Source organism: Talpa occidentalis, unplaced genomic scaffold (assembly GCF_014898055.3).
Source record: "Talpa occidentalis isolate TD23 unplaced genomic scaffold, MPIMG_talOcc4v2.1 talOcc4.3, whole genome shotgun sequence".
In the NCBI taxonomy this organism is placed as follows: Eukaryota; Metazoa; Chordata; class Mammalia; order Eulipotyphla; family Talpidae; genus Talpa; species Talpa occidentalis.
The window spans coordinates 94,396,739-94,418,992 of NW_023603184.1; the positions used below are offsets into that span (position 1 = coordinate 94,396,739).

General features: G+C 35.5%; 1 protein-coding gene across 1 annotated transcript in view; it reads left to right on the forward strand.

Annotated features, from left to right (window-relative positions):
• SLC4A10 (solute carrier family 4 member 10) overlaps positions 1-22,254 on the forward strand; it is a 109,618-nt gene that overhangs the window by 82,996 nt on the left and 4,368 nt on the right. Inside the window, 5 exon segments of the mRNA XM_054699784.1 lie at positions 117-185; positions 6,437-6,610; positions 7,318-7,440; positions 16,865-16,932; positions 20,126-20,242. Of these exon segments, the coding sequence (XP_054555759.1) occupies positions 117-185; positions 6,437-6,610; positions 7,318-7,440; positions 16,865-16,932; positions 20,126-20,242 (551 nt within the window).

Here is a 22,254-nt window from a genome sequence, read left to right on the forward strand (position 1 = left end):
TTCTAAAATATTTGTGATATTTTTGCGCAAAAAATGTGATATTTTGGTAAGTGCAAAATAGCATGAGTGCATTATATTTGAAAATAACGTGCCTTTTCTCCAATTTTTCTTTATAGTTTATTCCCATGCCAGTGCTATATGGTGTGTTTCTTTATATGGGTGCTTCATCTCTAAAGGGAATTCAGGTAAGCTACTTACAGTAATAGAGCTGTTATCTATAACTTTTCTGAAGGTCTGTTTATCCAAATCATGTGATAGCTAAGAAAATGACATCATTGGAGGAGCAGTTTTCAGACCACAATTAAATTTCTTCAAAATGATCAGATTTACAAGTTAAAGAGACTCTTCAGCATCTAAGGTTCATTTTCTTAGAATATTTTTGTTTACCATAGATATATAAGAATTATAAAAAGTTCTAGACTTTATAACCCTTTTAGAAAACTAATATTAGTGCATTTCAAAATATATCCTAACGCTTGTAGTCTTTGATGTTATAATTGTATATAGGGACATACATCCATGAGAAGAGGAAAAAAAATAAAATTTCATGCACAAAGATATTCATTGCAACACATACTACAAAAATATTGGAAGCCCAATAATCTAACAGAAGTAAAATAAGTAAGCAATAACATTCATTTTAAATTGATAATTATGGTAGCCATAAAAGTAAATTGGCAAAAATGCTAATGGAATAATTCAAAGTAAACATATAGAAAAATAAGTTGTACCTATCATAGTTTATAAAGCTACTAGAATGGCTGGAAGAAAAAGAAAGGTAGAGAAATAAAAACAATTTGTTAAGTTAGTGAGATTCTGCATTTTTTCCTTTTATGCTACTTTTCTGCTGTTAATACAATTGCATTTATAGAATATTTTAAATATAAAGGTATAGGATAAGGCAGTTCCAAAATACTGGGAAATCTTATCAATTATTTAAAATAATTAGTTTAAATAAAAGTAGTTTTATTAATTATTACTCCATAAGAAATTACTATAAAACTAATGGCTTTAGAGAGCAAACATTTATAATCTCACATTTTCTGTGGGTCATGCATTTTGGAACAAATGAACCAGTTGGTTCTTTCTCAAGATGTCACATGTGGTTGCTGTCAGGGTGTGGGACAAGGACTACAGTCCTCTGAAGGTTGACTCAGGCTAGAAGATAAATAGCCTGAGGGTTTATTGCACAAGTGGGCAAGAGCCAACAGAACCTTTCTGGTTATTAGTAAGATGCCTCAGTTTTTTGCTAACACAGGCCTCTGCATAAGGACACTTAAGTGTCATTGTGACATTAAAGCTAACTGCCATCAGAGTGAGAAAAATAAGCGTAAAATGAAGTCACCGTGTTTTAGTCTCCAAAGTCACGCATGGGCTCTTGTATTTTTTTCTATTTGTTAGAGATCAGTCACTCTGTCCAGCTTGCACACTAGGAGAGGGAAATTAGACTCATCTCTTGAAGAAAAAAGTATCCAAAAATTTGTATAACAAATTTTGAAGCCATCACAGGTGGATTCTAAAATTTACAGAGGATGTTGGCAAATTATTCCTGCTAATGATACTGTAGTGGGTTAAGTAGTGTTCCCCCCAAATACATGTCCACCTGGCATCTCAGAATGTGCCCTTGTTTGGGAAATAGAATCCTGGCAGATGTAATTATGGATCTCAAGATGAATTCATCTTGGAGTTAGGCTCAACCCTAAATCCAGTGACTAGGGTCCTTGTGAGAAGAGAAGACACTGAGAAAACAAAGGAAGAAAACCATACCAAGGTGGAGGCAGACTGGAGTTTTGCTGCCACCGGTCAAGAAATATCAAGCACTCTGTGGAGTTGAAAAAGGCAGCACTTTCTTCCCTAGGATCTTCAGAGGGAGTCGGCATGGCCCAGCCGGTTATCTTGATATCAGATTTCTGGTCTGCCCAACTGTTTTAAGTCATCAAATTGTGATAGTTGTTAGGGCAGTGCTAGGAAACAAATAGAAATTTCTACTTCAGTTTACTTTAAATGTTCTTGCCTTATAACTTCAAACTATTTATCTAAAACTTAAATATTCTTGAAAAAGAAATTTTGAGGGTTATTTATTATAGTTTCTTTCTGCTAACGAAAAGAAATATATAAATTACTACTTTTCTATGATACAGCTAGAGTCATTGCTCTTCTAAGACATAAATGAAAAGTCACCTGAGTGTTATAAATTTGTCAAATTAACACGTTGCGTGGAACATAGGGTGCTGGGTGGTGAGCTGGAGTTCAACAGTGGACTATAAGAGAAATTGAAATAGATCACAGATCTTGGAGGAAGTATCTGGCACACCTCAGGGAACCAGATAGGGAGGTCAAGGCAGAGTGTAAACAGAGATGGGGGGCAGGACCTGGGGAACATGTTCCCTGAGCTGTGCCAGTGTTTGCGGGTAGAATGCTATAGGATTTCTAAGCTAAGGCTAGGTTGGTTAAAAGAGGGTTCTTATGTAAGGGGCACATGGGAGGTAGAGAAAAGTTGATCACAGGGGCTGTTAAGGATGTCCTATCAGAAATTCACACTTACCTGCAACTCCGCAGGCTGCTATCCAGGGCATCCACCTATGTGAAGGGCTAATGTCAAGTCAGTATCCCTATGGGCAGCGTGGTTGATCAAAGTGGATGCCAAGGCAGCAATAATGTGGAGTAGCTTCAACTCCCACCTGGAAGGACAGAATGCATAGGAGCTCTTTCCCTGAATGAACAACTAACCAACTTCGAACTTTCAGAGAAAGACAAGCACCTAGGCCTTAGTAATGAATGCTAGCCACCAAAACTAGGCAAAACTTCAGGATGAAATCCTTGTAAGATCTCTGAACACCCACGGTAGCTAGGATGACTCTTGTTCATCCTGACACTGGGTAAAATTAACTTGGAAGGGGGAGATGGTTGAGAAGTGTTATGTATTTACATTTTACTCAAATTAGATTTAATATGCTTATTTATAATTTCATGCAAAATATGTATTTTGAAAGAATTGGTTTGGTAAGGCAGATAGGGAAGAGTACTAAAGAGGTTTTGTTTATTTGTTTTGCCATTTTTTTTTTTTTGCCTTTGGCAAAAGTTCCACAAGTACTAATTTCATCTGTAAGTGAAAAGTATTTATTATTAGGCCCCAGGCTCACATAAATACAGCAGCATAAGTTTAAGAAACAAAGTAAAATCATTTTGATAGGTTTCAACAGATTTTTTCCCCTAATTCCACTCACAGGATTTTATATCCATGAGGTTTAGAATTAAACAAAAATGTCAGATTTTGGAGTCATTTGCAGTATGAATCCTTCAAATGAAAATTGAAGAAAGCATTATTAATGGCCTGTGAGAAAAGTATATTGAATTTTAATGGGGCCTCCCCTGTGGCGCAGTGGGTTGAGCGCTGCGCTGTGAAGCTGTCCGCAGCCTCTGTCCATGCTGTGAAGCTGTCTCGCCCGCTGCTCCCCTCAGCAGTGTTTTCGGTCCCTCTGCCTGTTCTACTCCCCATTCTGTCTCTGGTGAATATTCTCGCCCTCCCATACCTCTGACCTGTACCCCAGTTCTGTATAAATAAATAAATCTTTAGAAAAAAGAAAGAAAAGTATATTGAGTTTTAAATAACAGCCAGGGTCACATGGAGAAACAAGGTGGAGACTCAGAATATAAGTCATAGGACAAGATGAAAAACAAATGAAAAATTCAGAATACATTCATCATGATTATCATTATTTGAGTAGTAATAGTTAAACTTGTGCTGAATAGGACAATTCAAGAAGTATGTTGCTACTTTATATGCTAGAAGAACCTGTATGTTACCTGATTATTTGGCAATATTAAGAAACACATTATCCCGGCTTCTCACTGTGCAACATGGCAGAGAAAACAGACCACAATGTTCTCATGAATGCTGTTTCTGTACTCAGATATATAACCACATCTATATTCATTCCAACACTCCAAGAATTCAAAGTAAAGCAAATGTGCCATTTAAACAATAACAATTGAAGCACCCACACACTAAAGTGCACTTATGCAATAACATAGCTTCGCAAATGGAGAAACAGTAGCTGGGAAAAATCAGTTCTATAGAAACTGAAACATTCAGTTATAAACCAGAGGATGTACTTTATTTCTTCCTATTCCCAATTAATGATGTGTAATTTTAAGAGATATTTATGGGATAGAAATAAAAATACCTAGTAAAATATTTGTGAAGTATATTGGGAGAGATAAACCAGGAAAGAATTTAGCACTTAATGCTAGGTACAGAGGTTTTTAATAAATGTTTTTGGAAAGTATGAATGATTATGAAGAAATAAATCAACAGCGGATGAACTAACCTACTAACCTATATGATTCTGATTTAGATGATTGAGAGAAGAAAGGCAGGACAATGGGGAACAGAGAAGGAAAGATGGGTTTTTGTTGCATTTGGAATTCTCATCATGTTGAGAAAACATGATGTTTTGACACTAACAATTTGTAACCCTGTGACACGGGGTACCCAGGAGCCCTAAACTGTTAAGGGGAAAAATCCATTTTGCACATCCTAAAAAAAACACCCAGCCATTCATTTGTACAAAGGCAAAGAAAAAAGATCTCAGTATGCTCAAAGATACCTTTAATTGGCATGGATGTTTAGAGGAGAGGAAGGGAAGAAAGGACTTTATATTATAGATTGCCAATCAAACTCTGAAAATTACCCACCTGCTCTTGGGCAAATGCCCAGCCAAACAGGCTAGCCCAAAGCAGGGCAGGTGAGATGAAAGCACCAGAACAAGTCCAAGGTTCATACTGGCAGGGACCACAAGAGAGGGGGTTCAAGAGTCCCAGGAAGCTGGGACAGAAAGAAAGACCCAAAATTCAAAATGTAGCATACACTGCAACCAGAAGGCCAAGATCAGGGCTGACAAAATGCTCAAGTCTCTGGACCATCCTCTCCGTGCATCTGCCACGTGTCTCTCCTTCCTCCTTTGTTCTACCTCCAATATATATCCATTTTGGTCCTTTCTCCTCCCCAGCTGCCCCCAGTTCAGGTCATGACATGCTGAGAATTGTAACCCCAGACAGCTGCGGGTAAGTGGGGGCAGGAAAAAATGGCACCATTTTCCCAGAACCCGCTGTGTTCTGATGCACTTCCCCCTTCTGTGGAGATATATTCTGTAACAATTTGACTCCATGGACTTCCATCCCTCTGCATATTAGAGTAATTTTGGAATATTTGCTGAGTATTGCTTATAGTTTTCTTATAAATTAGCTAAGAATTAATATCTAGTATCACTGTTTTGAAAATGAGTAATAGACCTTACTATAGAAATGGTGTGAAATAGAACTGACAATGACTGAAGTCATTTTCAAAATAATGACTTCTTGTTGGAAACATTAAAAACTATAGAAATTGGCCTGAGAAAAACTAAACAAAATGATCCACATAAAATGAAACTAACATGCAATGTAATTTCTTAGGAAGTAAAATGTGATTGACGATTTAAGCTTCTTATGAAAATTCACAGAAATCTAGAGTTAGATTAAACTATAGATATATTAAACTATAAAAATTAGAATTGGGAAAATTTGCTTTAGTTGATAAAAATGAACACAAAGTCAGAGATGTAACAATAATATATAGTCCAAAATAATTGTGCTCTCATAATGGTAAAACCTAAGCAGAAATAGCAATTATCCAGATGAAAATAATTTTGATAAAATACAATGAAAATATGTCTAAGTGGCTTAATGGTGCAGTATAGAGAACTGATCAAGAAATTAAATTGTTGACAAAGTTTGCTCTCTGCATAACATGTTATTATCAATAGTTCAGCTAAGTTAAATTGTTATGGTAAAGATTTTTTTTTTTGTAAAGACAACATCAAAATCTTTTGGGTAACAACTGACAAGACCAAAAGAGCACAATCAAAATAGTTTCAAAACATCCTACTCAGCATCCTACTTGGCTATGGGTCAAGATAGAGAACTTAAGAGGAAGAGAGCTGAAGTAAAGATCTATGCCTGAGAGTCGTTAGCAAATATGTGAAAGGTGAAGCTTTGAATATAGAAGATCTATGCCAGGAGAGAAGAGGACAGAGAATAGGAGTCTGGGAACCCCTAGTGCTTAAGGGACAAATAAGGAAGACATTGTAATGTGACACTAAAAAAGATGGTTATGTTTTGTCTCTCAAGGTTACACGCTTTCAGGTAGCAACATTTGGCATTGACTTAAATATTTTTAAACTCCTCTAAATTATAACCTATTTATTCAAGAAAATGAGATTTTGTGAAATAGATTCCATAGTGTTCTGGAGTACATAACAATCCCATTGTGATGATGTCCAGATGTCAGACTCACTGTGATCCAAGTGCACTGTATTTGAGGCTATATTAAATATTTACTTTTCCTACTTTTATTGTTGTCTGTAAAAAGCAATTTAGTCTGTTTGTCTTTTAGTTATTTGATAGAATAAAGCTCTTCTGGATGCCTGCAAAACATCAACCAGATTTTATATACCTAAGGCATGTACCACTGCGAAAAGTCCATCTCTTCACAGTTATTCAGATGAGCTGCCTTGCCCTTTTGTGGATAATAAAAGTTTCAAGAGCTGCTATTGTGTTTCCCATGATGGTATGACACTTCTAAATTAACTTTTCCTGTCCTCCTGTTTTTCTGCTTTATTTGGAAACAGATGAATTAAAGCTGGAACAATAGAGTCATTTTGAGTAATGGAATATGAATACCCTGGTAGAATTTTTAGCCACTAAAACCAGTGGTTATGATAGGAGTTGATATTATTTATGGATTTCAGTAATTCATATTAGTTTTGATTTTATCATTCTGAATATAGATAGTAGTTTGAACTAATTGAAGTTGAGTAGAAAAATGTAAGCTTTTAAAATTATGAAATATATTCTAGCAAATCCAAAAAGTTACAGGGATTTTTAAATTAAATTTCATTAAATATTTGAAAGCAATTTCACACATTTCTAAATATATAGTGAATCTGAGTGGCTAGAAATAATTTGTATCTATTATCAATGATAAAAATAGCTCGATGTTCATTCAAAGTAATACATATTATTAGCTACATCTATTTAAAGAAAAAGTCAAATACATTTTCCTACAATGCATAAACTAATACTATGTTAGGGATACGGTAAGAAAAAGAAATGAAGAAAACAAAAGTACATTACCTTTTATATATGTATATCTTCAAATAGTTCTTTAAATTCACTTCTAATTGAAATTGACTTGTTTCTATTAGCAAACAAATCAATCTACATTTTCCATTTCTTTTTTCCCCCTGTTTTAAACCATTTTATTATTTACTACAGGTGTTAGCTCTGGTATTTGTAAGAAAGTTGATGGATTTTTTGTTTACCAAACGAGAACTCAGCTGGTTGGATGACTTAATGCCTGAGAGTAAGAAAAAGAAACTAGAAGATGCTGAAAAAGAAGTAAGTTGGAGCAAAATCAATATTTACAAAGAAAAGGGAAAAGGAACATTTGCACAGTAATAGTTTCTTACAAAACTAAATTATTGTATTCATCTTTGGATAACTAATAATTGCTAGTAACTACAGGTAGTTTAGTTTGAGTAATGAATGTTTAAAATCATAAAGTTGGGTATTCAACAGAGAGAGGAAACCAAATTCTAATGGAATACACAAATATTTTATATTTTGTTGTCCTCCTAACTGTAAGATTTATTTTTCTGATTTCTCTCCCGGTATGGTAGAACCTTACTGATGCTTAAACACTTTCAAATATGGTCGTGCTATGATTACTCTTTGGTTGACTATGTGAGAAGACAAAAGGGGATAGTGTTGTTCGTGTTTTCTAGGGAATAAGTTTCAATTAAAAAATTAATTCCAATCAAAAGATAAAATTATTTTTATTTGCTATAAGTGAAATGCTTAAGAGGAAAACATCATTGACTTGATTTGCTTCAGAGTGATTTAAGATTGAATAAATGTTAAGAAACTTTTGGGATTTAATTACTTTCAAAGACTACTGATTTATCCTCTTCTGTTTCATATGTTAAAACAATTTGTTTTAACTTTTATGGCATATTTAAAGTTCATGTGTAAGTCTGAATCTATTTTGAAGGCTAGTAACCATAGTATTTTTTAAAGTGTATAAAAACTACAAAGAGTATATGTGAAAAAAAAATGACCAGTGCATCGCTTAGCAGAATGATGGAGCCCATAGATTGTAAAACGAAGAACAAAATTTCCATGCCAATAGAAATGAAGATGATAGCAAATATTTGGTGAAAAGTATACATTTTTCTTTTCACTTTTCTTTTCCTACAAGGTAGTCAGTAAATACGTAGTTTCTTATCTACAGCATATTTTCTCAAACCATCGATGTATTTTCTCAAACCATTGTAGTCATTAGGTGAAGTCAGATTAAGCTGTAAAGACCTATGAGATTTCTGCCCAGATGTTTCTATAAATATAGCTACACATTGTACGACTGTCTGGCATAACTTCACCTTTCCATAGTGTCCCATCACTAACAAATCCCCATATTTAAGGATTGATCACAATGATGTATGTTAATTCTTTATGAATATTTCCTCTTTCCCAAATATTGAACTAGTCATACTTAGAATCATACCTCTTGTAATATTAACATAACATTAAATGTTCTTAAGTATGAGATAGTTTTTTAAAATAATTCTTTTACTATGATATTTTGGGAGTCTCCATGTTTTTTTAGGGCTTTAGTAGGAATTGCTCTCATCCTCAGACATTTTTAAGAAAAGTATGACAGAATTTGGTATAAATTAAATGTAAATAAAGTGACGCCAGAATATAGATATCCCAAAGCCTCAAATTATCCCTTTTTAAAGAAATTAAAATTATTCAAGTTGATAAACTTCCAAGAAGATTTGAATTTCAAAGACAGTTGTAAATACAAAACTCATTGACCAGGAGCTTCTTTTCAGTCTTTCTGATAGAGAATACTGTTAATTATATCAAAGCAGTAATTTATATATGTAATTTTGCTTTATTTTGCTTTATTTTTCCTGCTTTTATTGCCTGTCAAATGTTTTCAATCTGATGTAGCACAGAGTACCCCCAGCCATAGTCATCCTTTCCATAGATTCACCTTAGGTCCTGTCCATTACATGCAGCATTCTTGGCCTTCTAGAACTTTGTAAAGTTAACACACACACATACACACACACAGCATTGCGCTTAATATGTTTCCATTTTATCATTCAAGAAATTTTCATGTATGTCTCTGAAGCAGAAGAGAACCAGTTTGCATGGCTGCATAGATTATCGTACCTACATGTATGTTTGTTTTGTGTCCATTTTGAAATTTATTCATCTCAGATTATGTTTTAGATCCATTAAGATGGGTGTTTACTGTTTCTGATTATGAAGATAAAGATTTAATAAGTAAATATTACTAATTTCATAGAACTTAAGTTTTCTGAAAGAAGTCAAAAACAAAGATTTGTTGAGGCAAATTTACATCTGTATCCCTCAGATCTCAGTATGGAAAAATTGGGAGTCAATGCTTTGTAGTACATTAATGGGGCAGGTTTACAAACCCTAAAAATCTCAAATAGATTAATATGATGAGACTTTCATGTGATCCTCAGTACATGGAATGAAACAAGAGACCTAATAATATAGTGAGCAAATGATCCATAATTGAACATTAAAATAAAGTTCTGAAGAGTATGAAGAAAGATATTTCTTGTGACAACTGAAGAGAGAAAAGGAAGTTTAAAGATGTTCACTTTCTAACTTGTATTAGTATTGAAAGTGTGTGATTAGCACAGAGTCAGGAAGGTTTAAGAGGGATTTCACTAAAACTTAAATCCTGGTTAAGTTTTTGCATGCTAACCCAGATCTTGGTGTTTCATTTTTTTGAGGCTTATAGGCCCTACCGAAGGATGTGATCTTCTTACTGTGGCATCTTGTACCAAGGCCCAGCCTTCCAAGAGATTATACTTTGAGGTAGTATATGGGCAAGTTCTCCAGAAATGTTGCATTTCTGCAATTGCTCGAATTAATTGAGTAACTTTGATTGTGATCTGGAAAGATGGTAAATAGCAGAAATGTCTTAGCTCCCTGAGACTTGAATTTAAAGTAGGCTCACCTCTTGTCCTTTTGATGATAGTTACAAGCTTGTACCTTTATCCTCCAGGGTTTTCCTATCAGTAGCCCACTTCTGGTCTTATGGCATTGAGAAAACATTAGTTTGACCTTAAAATTCAATAATGAGTTAAGCAGAATAAATAGCTACACAGGCCAGTCCAAGGTCGCAGAGCTTCTGTTCCAAATTTTCATGTACTTCATGCATATGCATATGCATATGCTTCAGTTTTTAGAAAGAAAGGATTATAATCAGGATAGAAATGAATATTGGAACCCTGACATTTTGCACATTGCTCTGTGTAAAGGGAAGATTGCAGAATCAAATTCTGGATGTCCAAATGTGCTCAGAGTACCAACATGCCTTCCTACTTAAATATTCTCTAGGGCATTGTGCGCATTTGACAAAAGGGCTGCTATTAAAAGCAGAAACCCCAGCAGAATGTTTGCTGCTGGCTGCAGGAGAAGGCAGCTAATGTTAGATAAATCCTGGAAATTCAACTGTGAGCAGTGATCATGATATTGCCACCACTTGGTTTGCTGTCATGCACTCTAACATATATGCTATAGAGAGAAAGCCAGAGAGGGAGCAAATAGGACTTGTGATAGTATAATGCAGGATCATGAGAAAGTCCAGGAAGATGCAAAAGCCGTTTCAAAATAAGTGCAGTTAACAACTTACAGAGGATGTCTTACTGGTAAGAAAGATCAAATTGACTGTGGATTCAGAAAGCATGACCTAGTTATTACACAAGAAATTGTTATTTCTAATTGAACCTTGGGGTGAGGAAAGTGTGCTCTCCTTCCTCAAGCAGAGGTTTCCAGAATGTCATCCCAGGACCTCTGTGTATTAGTCACACCTGGCAACTAGTTAAAAATATGAATTCATGGACCTCACTCCAGACCTCTTGAATCGAAACTCTGGGGATTAGGCCAGGTACCTGAGTTCACAAGACCTCCAGGTGATTCTGAAGCATGCTAAAATTTAAGTTGAAATTTTCCCTAATCCTACAGAATCTGTATCTCCAGAATGTAATCTTCTAAATCCAAAGTTACTTCATCAGAATTTTATATTTTGTAATAATTTAGCTATGTCATTTAGTGACTCCGAATCAAATGTTTGATGAAAAACATACCTAGCATCATCTATATGAATTCTATAGTGACTATTCCTCAGTTTTTCTTTTCAGTTTTATTGTTGAGTGGTTTTACATATTGGCTCTTATATCATTGGAAAATTTTAAGAAATACCCCTAGTAAATATAACATATATATGTATACTGATATATATGAATGTATGTGTGTATGTAATGTTTGCATTACAAATGTTTGTAACTGAGGACAGAAATGATCAGCTGTCTTCAGTGCTGTAGACTTTGTTTTCCTCTTGGATGAAAGGCTAAAACCTATTTTCTGAAATCTCATTTCTTAAAATCTGTGAATTCTAAAATAAATGAATATTTTCTCTCTCTAATATTCTAAAAATCCATGTAAACATTAGCTCTCTGCTGTTGTTATTTACGCTCTGAGCTGTAGTACAGCCTTTACCTGAGAAATGAACATGGTAACAGATGCGACCTGTTTCACTAAAGGTAGAGCATTTGCTAGGTGTCATGATATGTGAATCATATTTTTTATGCTACCACAAAGTCCAATTCAGATTCATGACATAATTTTATACATAAGATCTTATTCATCAAACACAAAACAATTTGTTTTTATTATTTTTTATTTTAACATTTATCAATATTTTTACATTTTTTAGACAATATTTGCTTCCCCCCACCCCCTCAGATTGAGTCCCCATAGAATTTCCTTCCCCAAGGTACCCGTGCACCATCACCACAGTCCCTTGTGCTCCTCACTCCCTCTCTGTCACCCCTCTCCCTTCTCCCCCGAAATATATCTCTGGTTTACAATTTTCTGTTTTTGCTTTGTTGAAACACAACACAATTTGAATCCAACTTTGTTTTCCACTTCTAGCCTGTTCAAGCCTTGACTCCAGCCAGGCTAGTTATTTTGTTGTTAACCTTTCTACCCTTTATATTGAGCTATAAATGGACTATTTATTTTGTTGTTAACCTTTCTACCTTTTATATTGAGCTATAAATGCATTTTATTGGTATATTACTCAGCTGTATCTCCAGATAAAGTGTATGGGTCAGTTTAGTATATTTACTAAAGGAGCAACTATTATTACTCTTTAATTCCACAATATTTTCATTATCCCTAAAAGGTCACTTATGCCCACTAGTCATAATTTTCCATTTCCTTCTTTCCCTAAGCTTCTGGAAACCACTGATCAGCTTTCTGTCTCTCTGGATTTCCTATTTTGGTTTGTTCATATAAATGGAATTATAACTGGCTTCCTTCACTTTTGCAAAATGTTTTCAAGTTTTATCCCTCTTGTAATTGTAGTATATATCAGTACTTCTTTTTGTGGAAGAATAATATTCCATTACATGAATATATTCAAGTATGTATCATCACATTTTGTTCTTCCATCATTTCTTGATGGACAGTTGTTTCCACTTTTGGAGTATTATGACTAATGCTGCTGTAATAGTACATGTTTTTGTGTGGCTATAGGTTTTCTTCTGAGCATATATATAGGAGTCAAGTGGTGGGGTCATATGATAAATCTGTGTTTAACGTTTTGAGGAACTGTCAAACTTTTCCACAATGATTGCACTATTTTACATTCCCATGAGCAAAAAAAAAAAAAAATCAATCTCTTCACATCCTAATGAGTATGAAGAGGTATCTCCTTGTGATTGTGATTTTAATTTGCGTTTTCTTGATAACTAATGATGTTGAGCATCTTTTCATATGCTTACTGGCATTTGTATATCTTCTTTGCAGGAATATCTATCCAAATTTTTTTTGCTCATTTTTATTTTTGATTAACCTCCCTTCTTTCTTTTTTTTTTAAATTCTCTAATTTGGAAGCTATATCATTGTTTGAACAGGTTAATTACTCTGCTGTTTGTTGAGTTGCATGAGCTTTATATATATATATATAGTTTGGATATTACCCTCTTGTTGGATTCATGATGTACAAATATTTCTCCCACTCAGTAGGATTTCATTTTGATGATTGTTTCTTTATTTTGCAGAAGTTTTTTAGTTTGATGTAGCCCCATTTGTTTATTTTTTGCTTTTGTTTTCACTGCCTTGGGTCAGCTCCTCCCAAACAACTGTAAGGCCAATGTTATGAAGTGTATATCTCTGTTTTCTTTATGTATTCTCTGGTTTCAGGTCTTAGATTCAAGTCTTTAAGTACATTTGAATTAATTTTTGTGTATGGTATGAGAGAGTTTTGGTTTTGTTCTGTCCAGTTTGTTTCCAGCACCATTTGTTTGAGAGACTTTCCTTTCTACACTGTATACTCTCGATTTATTTGTTTAAATTAACTATTAATATGTGTGTACATTTATTTCTGAGCTCTCAATAATGTTCTATTGAATTATGTGTTTATTTTTATCTTAATACTGTCCTGTTTTGATTAATATTTCTTTATAATTTAGTTTGAAGTCAGAGAATGTGGTACCTTAATTCTTTATTTCTCAAATAACTGTTTATTTGGGGTCTTTTGTGATTCCATACAAATTTAAGTAGTTTGTTCTATTTTGTCAAATAATGTCATTGAAATTTTGATAGGGATTGTATTGAATCTGTATATAGCTTTGGAAAAGATGGACATTTCAACAATGCTAATTCTTCTAGCACATAAGCACAGAATATCTCCCCAAGTCTAACTAGATACCACTTCTGCTGTTCTTGGACTTTTTTGGTGATCTTTTTCATCCTCTGAGAGTAGAGTTTACATCTTTCTTTTCATTGTATTCCCGGCACCTAGCAGACTACATGTTATATAGATCATTCTTTATATTTGTTGAATGGATTCATGAATAACTCCTGGATTATTCTTATTCACTCTGTGCCTAGCACATAATACATGTTCAGTAAATGCTTGAGTGCTGTTGAATAGATTAGTTTTTTATGCCTGCCTTTTACTGAATATAGCATTAACTGTCCTTCACTTATTTAGAAAAACGCTTTGACTATCTAAATTAAAAGATGGCATTTGAGGATATGAATATGAATATTCCTCTAGTCAAATCGGCAACACTTCTTAAATGTTCTTGGGTAAACTCTGATCATCATCCTTTTAACACCTTTACCATGTTGTAGAACTCACTCAGCATATTTTTGATGTACACTGTGTAAATGAAGTGCTAGATGGAACTCATTTTAAGGTACTTCTGATTTATAAAGTTAGGATACACAGTTAGCTTTATGCTTTCTCTGTTTCTCTTTTCCTTATGATTGAGATAAACTAGGTTGTGATTGTCGTGACGGTTAGTGCCTGATTTGACTGCTCCTCCCCAGAAAGTCTCACTTTTTGGCTTCCTCACAGTGCTGCCTGGGATGCAGCCGGCCCTCCATTCCCAAGCTTCGGGGCCCACCCAGCTTCCTTCTGGCACTGAAGGCAGCGGCTGCTCTGCCACCCTTCTCTTCAGATAAGCATGGCTTGGATATGCTATCTTTAGAGGTGATGAGTTTTTGTTTGGATAGAATTATGACTAGTATAAAGCCCACACATGCTAACAAGCCACAGAGTGCAAAATAATTATTGAAAGCAATTTGAGAGAAAAGTGGAAAATCATCTGAGGGAAAAACAAAATTGTTCCCAAAGAGTTGGTCCAATTTTTTGCTGTTAAATTCAATCTTGAGCCTTCATTACAACCAGGTAACCTTAGCTCTGATGCCACAGTTCTTCAGCATTTTTGAATAGTACTCTTTAGTAAACCTATCTATCTAATTCCTTGACATTTTATTCCCAGTTGACTGGAAAGACACTGTATATAACAAGGTTACCTTTCAGTGGAAAACTAAGGAAAAAATTGCATTTTGCTTGTGTTTTGGTTTTAGTTAAATAACATTTGGGATCACTGAATGTCTTCTTTTTATGTCTCTCCATGTGACTTAAACTATTTTATATAAAAAGTAACCTTTTCTACCTGGAAACATACATGTGTTCTGCCTATGGCCTTAATGATATTTATCTAAATTAATATGATATAATGTGTTGTGTTCCATATGTAGTAACTAACTTACTTGCAAGGTATGACGCATTCTAGGCTGCAGATTAGCTGTGCTCAAATGTTTAAATGTGTAACTTTAAATCAATGGGACTGTCTACTTGCCTTGAATTAGTTTCAATAGTACTTCCAAATGACAAGGTGAATAGACATAACACCCAAATAATAGAGTAAATCTCATAGGTCTGTAAATCCCATAGGTCTCAGCTTTTCCATTATTCCCATGCATAGACTGGATATAGATATTCTGTATGTAGCACGGCCAAGGTCCCAGCAGAAGGAACCTGGCTGGAAGGTTAGATGTATGTGGAAAGCACCCCAAGAGACCGACAATGCATTATATATCTATCAGTTAGCTGAACAGACTTAAGAAAACAGTTTCTTTAAGTAAACACATTTGGCAAAGGTTCTTCAGCATGCTAGCTGAAGACCAAAGTCTGTGTACTGATGACCCTACAAATAGCCTTGCATCCAGGAATAATGACATCAGTCAAAGGTCATGTCTTTCTGGAAGCTGATTCAGACCAGTCAAATTAACTCTCTGCTGAGCTACTGAAATAGGGAAGCCAGTGAATCTCCCGGGGCATCTCTGTTTCCTCTTTCCAGGCCCTATTTGTTCAAGGAGTCATCTGTCCATCTCTATGCAACTTAAAATTCCATTTCTGTAGTTAGAGCCAATAGTACTGACACTTTTAAATGGCCCCAAATAGTTCTGTGAACTTGAGCAATGCGTACTGACCCATTAAAAAAATAAATTCATTAAATAGGAGCTGTAATCTGTAGATAATTAAATTTCTTTTTTTGGTATGTGGGAAAAGGTGCACAGTATTATTGAAAACTGAGCCAGGACTTTTCAGTAGGATAGCATAAGATGATCTTCATTCCAAACATATCATTTTAAAATGTTATATATGAAGACTTTGAATATATGAAACATATCCACTCTTTGGGAAAGGGTGGGATATTGTCATTGTAAGAAGAACTCTGAGGCATGAAACAAAGCCTAAGATACAACTAACTGAAAAGCACGTGTGGTTTTGGTCTAAATAGAAAGATATCTTCGCTCTCTTACCAAACCTCTAGAGTAATGGTTCTCAAACTGTGGTTCTCAGACCAGGATAATCAGAATCACATGGGAACTTGTTAAAAGTGTAAATCCTTGGCCCCTACGCCAGACCAACTATATCAGATATTCTGGAGGTGGGGCCCAGCAATCTGTTTGCAACAAATCCTCCAGGTGATTCTGATGTAAACTACTTTGAGAATCACTGTTCTGAATACATTTGCAAACCCCTCCTGAAAAATTTAATTTCAACTTTCTAACAATGAAACCAATTATATTACCCAGATTGTTGTACTTGCAAAATTTAATTTTTTAAAAAAATCTGCTTGGAAATTTATCATGTTTTATATTGAGTGACATGAAGGAGATTGTTGTTAGCATTTAAATTACTTTGTGGTATGAGACTCTCATTAATTACTTATGTTCTTGGTAGCTGATGCTTTATTGAAAGGACCTGTGCTAGCATTAATAAATGCAAACAAAGTGGGAGGTCCTGAGGTTAATGAGATAGTGAAACATTAATCTGTGTTTCTCCTTTAATGTAAAATGGAGAGTCATCAGGTTCACTTTATATATTTTACATTTGTCTTTCCAGGAAGAACAAAGTATGCTAGCTATGGAAGATGAGGGCACAGTACAGCTCCCATTGGAAGGGCACTATAGGTAAGATGTAAATGTAAAAACACACCCATTTGAGTAATGGAAAGTATTATTGTATACTTATGAATGTTGTCCTCTGTAGATTCCTATAGAGGTTTGTTAAGATTATCTTTTTTTTTTTTTTTAAAGATTTATTTATTTATTTATACAAGCACTGGGTACAGTCAGAAGCGCGGGAGGGCGAGAGAATTCACCAGAGCCAGAGCCGAGAGCAGAACAGGCAGACTGACGAAGTACACTGCTGAGGGGAGCAGCAGGCGGCAGGAGAGGTCTGCCCACCATGTGGGACCCTCGCCCGGTGGCCGGGGATCGAACCGACGCTGCAGAAGCTGTGGGCAGCTTCGCAACCCAGTGCTCAACCACTGCGCCACCGGGGAGGCCCTGTTAAGATTATCTTATTGTAGAAAGAACTGAGATTAAGATTCAGATCACCCTGTCTCAGTACTAAGTTCTGCCACTAATCGCTGTGTGACTATGGCCATATCTTAAAATGGATGGGGCCTGGGGGTTGTCTGAACTCTGAGAATTTACCTCTAAAAAAATATACTTCCAAGGAGATATTCTATTTCCTGAGTTACAGCATTCGAATAAACTAGTCATTTTAGGAAATATTTATATAACTCTCCAAAATGTGGCTAATCTTCATGCACAAAGATTCAGCAAATTTTTATAAATTATAATAACAACTTCTGAAAGCATGTGCCCTAAAATTTTATATATATATATATATATATATATATATATATATATATATCATCTCAAAGTGCGTATGTATAATTTAAGGCCTTTCCAGTAAAAAAAAAAAAATAAGGCAACGAGGACTTTTTCTCTGAGGAGGGAATTGATTATATAGGAAAGAATCTTCCAGGTCTGACTATAAATCATATTCTCTAGATTCTAAAATATAATTATCTGTTACTTAAGGGTGAACACAAGTATAAAAGGGGCTTTATATTTCTTTTTTAATAATTATGTTTTTCAAATTCTGTTGATTTAGCTGAATCAGTATATCCCCATGTGTTTTCCATAGAAACCTAGTTTTATGTGGTACCCTTCTAAAAGAAATTTGTGGATAAACAAGTTTGGAGTGTTCCTTATTGCATTTCAGTTTGGAGACTTACTGTGCACATTGGCATGTTGAAGAATCTAAGCAGTGCTGCATTTTTTTTTTTTTTAAAAAGACTTATTTATTTATTTTGCAAGCACTGGGTATAGTCAGAAGCGCAGGAGGGTGAGAGAATTCATCAGAGCCAGAGTGGGGAACAGAACAGGCAGACTGACGAAGTACACTGCTGAGGGGAGCAGCAGGCATGGCAGGAGAGTTCTGCGTACCATGTGGGACCCTCACTGGCGGCCGGTGATCGAACCGGCGCTGCAGAGGCTGCGGGCAGCTTCACAGCCCAGCGCTCAACCGCTGCACCACTGGGGAAGCCCAGTGCTGCATTTTTTTTTTAAAAAAGAAAAAGTTTGACTTAGTTTAACCAGAATTTCCTAAATTCTTTTCCTTAGAAGAATCTTTGTCACACAACTCATGAAACCTACATAACATTCTTTTGGAAACTAGTTGATCTCATGCTTTGAGACCAAGGGCTGGAAAGATTAGACAAAATAAGGAACGCATGTCCAGGCTGGGGCTGGGCAAGGGAGCCTGTGAGAACTATGGTTTTGCTCCAGACCCTTAGTATTTCTCATAAAGGTTGAATTTGTTGCCCCCTTAAGAACAACCACCAATGAAGGTGAAGTGAGGTCAGCCTAGGAGTTCTGTAGAACATGATATTTTTTGCAAAAGAGTATCTTTTCAATGTGTAGTAGGAAGAATACTGTTTTCTGACTCAATGAAATTTTCCCTGACTGAACTTGTGATTATCTCTGCTGCCATTCCGGTGTTTTTCTAGTCTGGGAATATTTTGGAGCATTCATTTTGAAAATCACCTACAGTTGATGTCATTTTAAAATATAAGAGCCCAGGGCCTCCCCTGGTGGCGCAGCAGTTGAGCACTGGGTTGCGAAGCTGCCCGCAGTCTCTACAGTGCCGGTTCGATCCCCAGCTGCTCCCCGGCCACAGGAGGAGGGTCCCACATGGCGCGCAGACCTCTCCTGCCACCCACTGCTTCCCTCAGCAGTGTACTTTGATCCTTCTGCCTGCTATGCTCCCTGCTCTGGCTCTGGTGAATTCTCTCACCCTCCCGTACTTCTGACTGTACCCAGTGCTTGAATGAATGAATGAATGAATGAATAAATAATCTTTTAAAAAAAAAATATATATATATATAAGAGCCCAGCATAGTACAGGCCCTGATATCATAGGCTCCCAGTGATTTGGGAAGACCTCTGCCAAATACCCAATTTACATTCATTCATCCAGCAAATATTTGTTGAGTGCATATGAAATACCAGACTATCTAGAACTTGGGGAAGCAGGAGTGGACAAATGTCAAGAATCTTTGTCCTGTTAAAAGTTATATTTAAGTAGAAAGGAGATAAGGGAGACAGAAAGTAAAAGATGATAAAGTAATATAGTATAGTAACTCAAAAAGTGCAATGAAAGAAGTGAAAGCTGTGAGGGAGGATATGGAAATAGAAATTTTAAGTCAAGTAGTCAGCGAAGACCTGTCTGAGAAGGTGATGTTTGAATAGAGGAGGGAAAATGTGGTACCATGTGAAGGAATATTACAGGGAGGGGGCGGAGCAAAGATGAAGCCCTGAGACAGCAGCAAGCCTATACTGTTCCAGAAAAGTTGGGAGGCCATTGCATGTGGCTGGAGAGGAAGGAACAGGGCTGTAATAGCAGGAGATGACTTTGGAAAGTGAGTGTGATGACTGAGCTACACTGGCTGTCTACTGGGCTTTCATTCTGACCCATGGGAGCCACTGTAGAGTCAAAGCAGAGAGAGATCTACTGTGCTATTAACTTTGGGAGCAAAAGACTAAGTCATGAATATGCAGAGCCTGGTCTCTATAGTTTGAAATGAACTAAGAATACTATAGCCCAAACCAGTTTCTATAACTAGAATTTTTTTGTTTAGATTTTTATTTTTCATGGATTTTTTTAAATAAGAGCACTAGTCAATACTTTTTGACGTTTCATTATCAAATATACTATACAAGGGCATCAGACTGTTTCATTTCTATCACTAGATAACTGCTGTTACTTATTTAATGGTTATTATTTATTTTTGGTTGAACTCCTATGTAGAGATGATCCATCTGTGATCAATATTTCTGATGAAATGTCAAAGACTGCCTTGTGGAAGAACCTTCTGATTGCTGCTGATAGCTCAAAAGATAAGGAGTCAAGCTTTCCTTCTAAAAGGTTTGAATTCTAAAATAATGTGAAATTATACTAATCCCAGTCATTTTATGACATTTTATTAGCAAAAGAATCATATTGTTTTCCAAAACTGTTTTTGAAAGTGGGTAGAATTTGTAATTATGTTTACAAATGCATTTTTCAGTATCTCCCTTTCAAATGAAAAGCTCATCCCAAAACTATAATGGGAGGTTGGGGAGAATTGGTGCCATAAATGAGTCCCAGTGCACATTTTTGGGCATTCATTTTGGCCTACTTTAATAGTGGGATTTTATTCTATCCCAGTATCACCCACTTCCCAGGACTCTCTTAGATGTCTGACCACATTTTACACTCCCTCATTGTCCTTTATAAAAACCATATGGTATGTGCAATGGTGATTTTGCATTTAGTATATTTCCATTCCCCTATTCTAAATCCCTGAAAATCTTCACTAACTTCCTTATCCCAAACTTTCAGCTCCACAAGTTCTATTCATTCTTACTTCTCTATATGAAAACATTACAACTAGTTGTGGATGACAATTTTAAATGCATGTTGGGGAAAGATTGTGTTCTTAAATATCAAGTTTCATCACAGGATTTCCTGGTTTTTTGAAAATTCAGGATCCACTGAATTTTCCTGAACTTACATGTAAAACTTCAAACCATCCAGTCTTCTTAGATGATGATCTGAAGAAAAATCTGTTATGCTAATATCTCGTCTCACTAAAGAGAGATTGAGGGATTTGGGACAGTGTTTAATTATTAAGTTCTTTTATTTCATGACCTTAAATTAACTTTTTCTACTTAATTTTTATATCACATTTTTGTCATAAGCTCCCCTTCCTAATCACTCTAGAAGCTGATTCCCCAAAGGTAAGACCCTCTCCCTGAAACCTATTCCTTGGTTGTATTTCCTTATGTTAAATGGTGTCTTCTAGAAATCTGGTCAGCCTATGTTCTCTGTGTAAGTTTTGGGGAGGCAAAAGGCATGGAGAGTCATGGGCTCAGATCCAGTAGCAGACTGAGCATTTATGATGTTTCTACAACTACTCAGCTCTTTAAGAGGGTTTGAGTAAACTTTTTCCCCCACTTAGCTTACACAAATGCATCATACTTCAATTTAAAAAATCTCCAGAACTGTTTTTTAGTAATGGCATCAAATTTCAATATTGGAATAGAAGAAAATTATCCCTTTAATTAAGACTTTGCAGAGCTGGGAGCTTCCATTAACATACTACAGTGCTTCCAAACCCACAAGTGCTATCTGGCTTCATGAGAAATATTTGGAAATATGCACTAGAGGCTACTTTAGATTTAGAGAACTATCTCTCTTGTTGCTGGTTTTTGTCACCCCAAAATGGCATGCTGCTTCAGTGTCATCTCTATCCCCAACTAATAGTGGATGTGTACAGTCTTCACCCCAGAAGTACTAGGGGAGTCATTCATATTCTCTCTCTCTTTTGCGCACCCCCCCAACTTCTGACACTCCAAGAGAGTGTGAACTTACTCAGTAGGCTCTTTCAAACACTTTGGTTGATGCTTCTGTCTTGTAACAGGACTTAAATATCTTCATGTATTTCTTTGTTTGCCTCAAGCAAAAAAGCAAAAAGTATTGTTTTCTTTTTTATAAAACATGCTTTTATCTTCCTTTCCCAAAGATCCCTGCTACAGTCTGATAGAATCATCCTCATAGTAATTCTGTTTTGCTAGAAGTCTTGGAAGAAAATCAGTTATCAAAAGGGTAATTTCTCAAAATGATTGAAATATGGACACTTTCAATTATGGACACTTTCACATTAAAAATATGACATTTCTCTGATTTCTTAAAAAATGTGAACTCCAGGTTTATGGATTTAAAATAAAGTGCCTATCATGGGAAATATGTGAAAAATTGGAGATACTCAAACTAATAGATTGCTTTTTTCCTGTAATATTTGGATCCATGTTTCAAACTCTTACTCTGTTTTCCTTTGGTTCAACAAAAGTTTTTATGTCATAATATCTTAGTTACTCCTTAAAGTAAATAGTAAA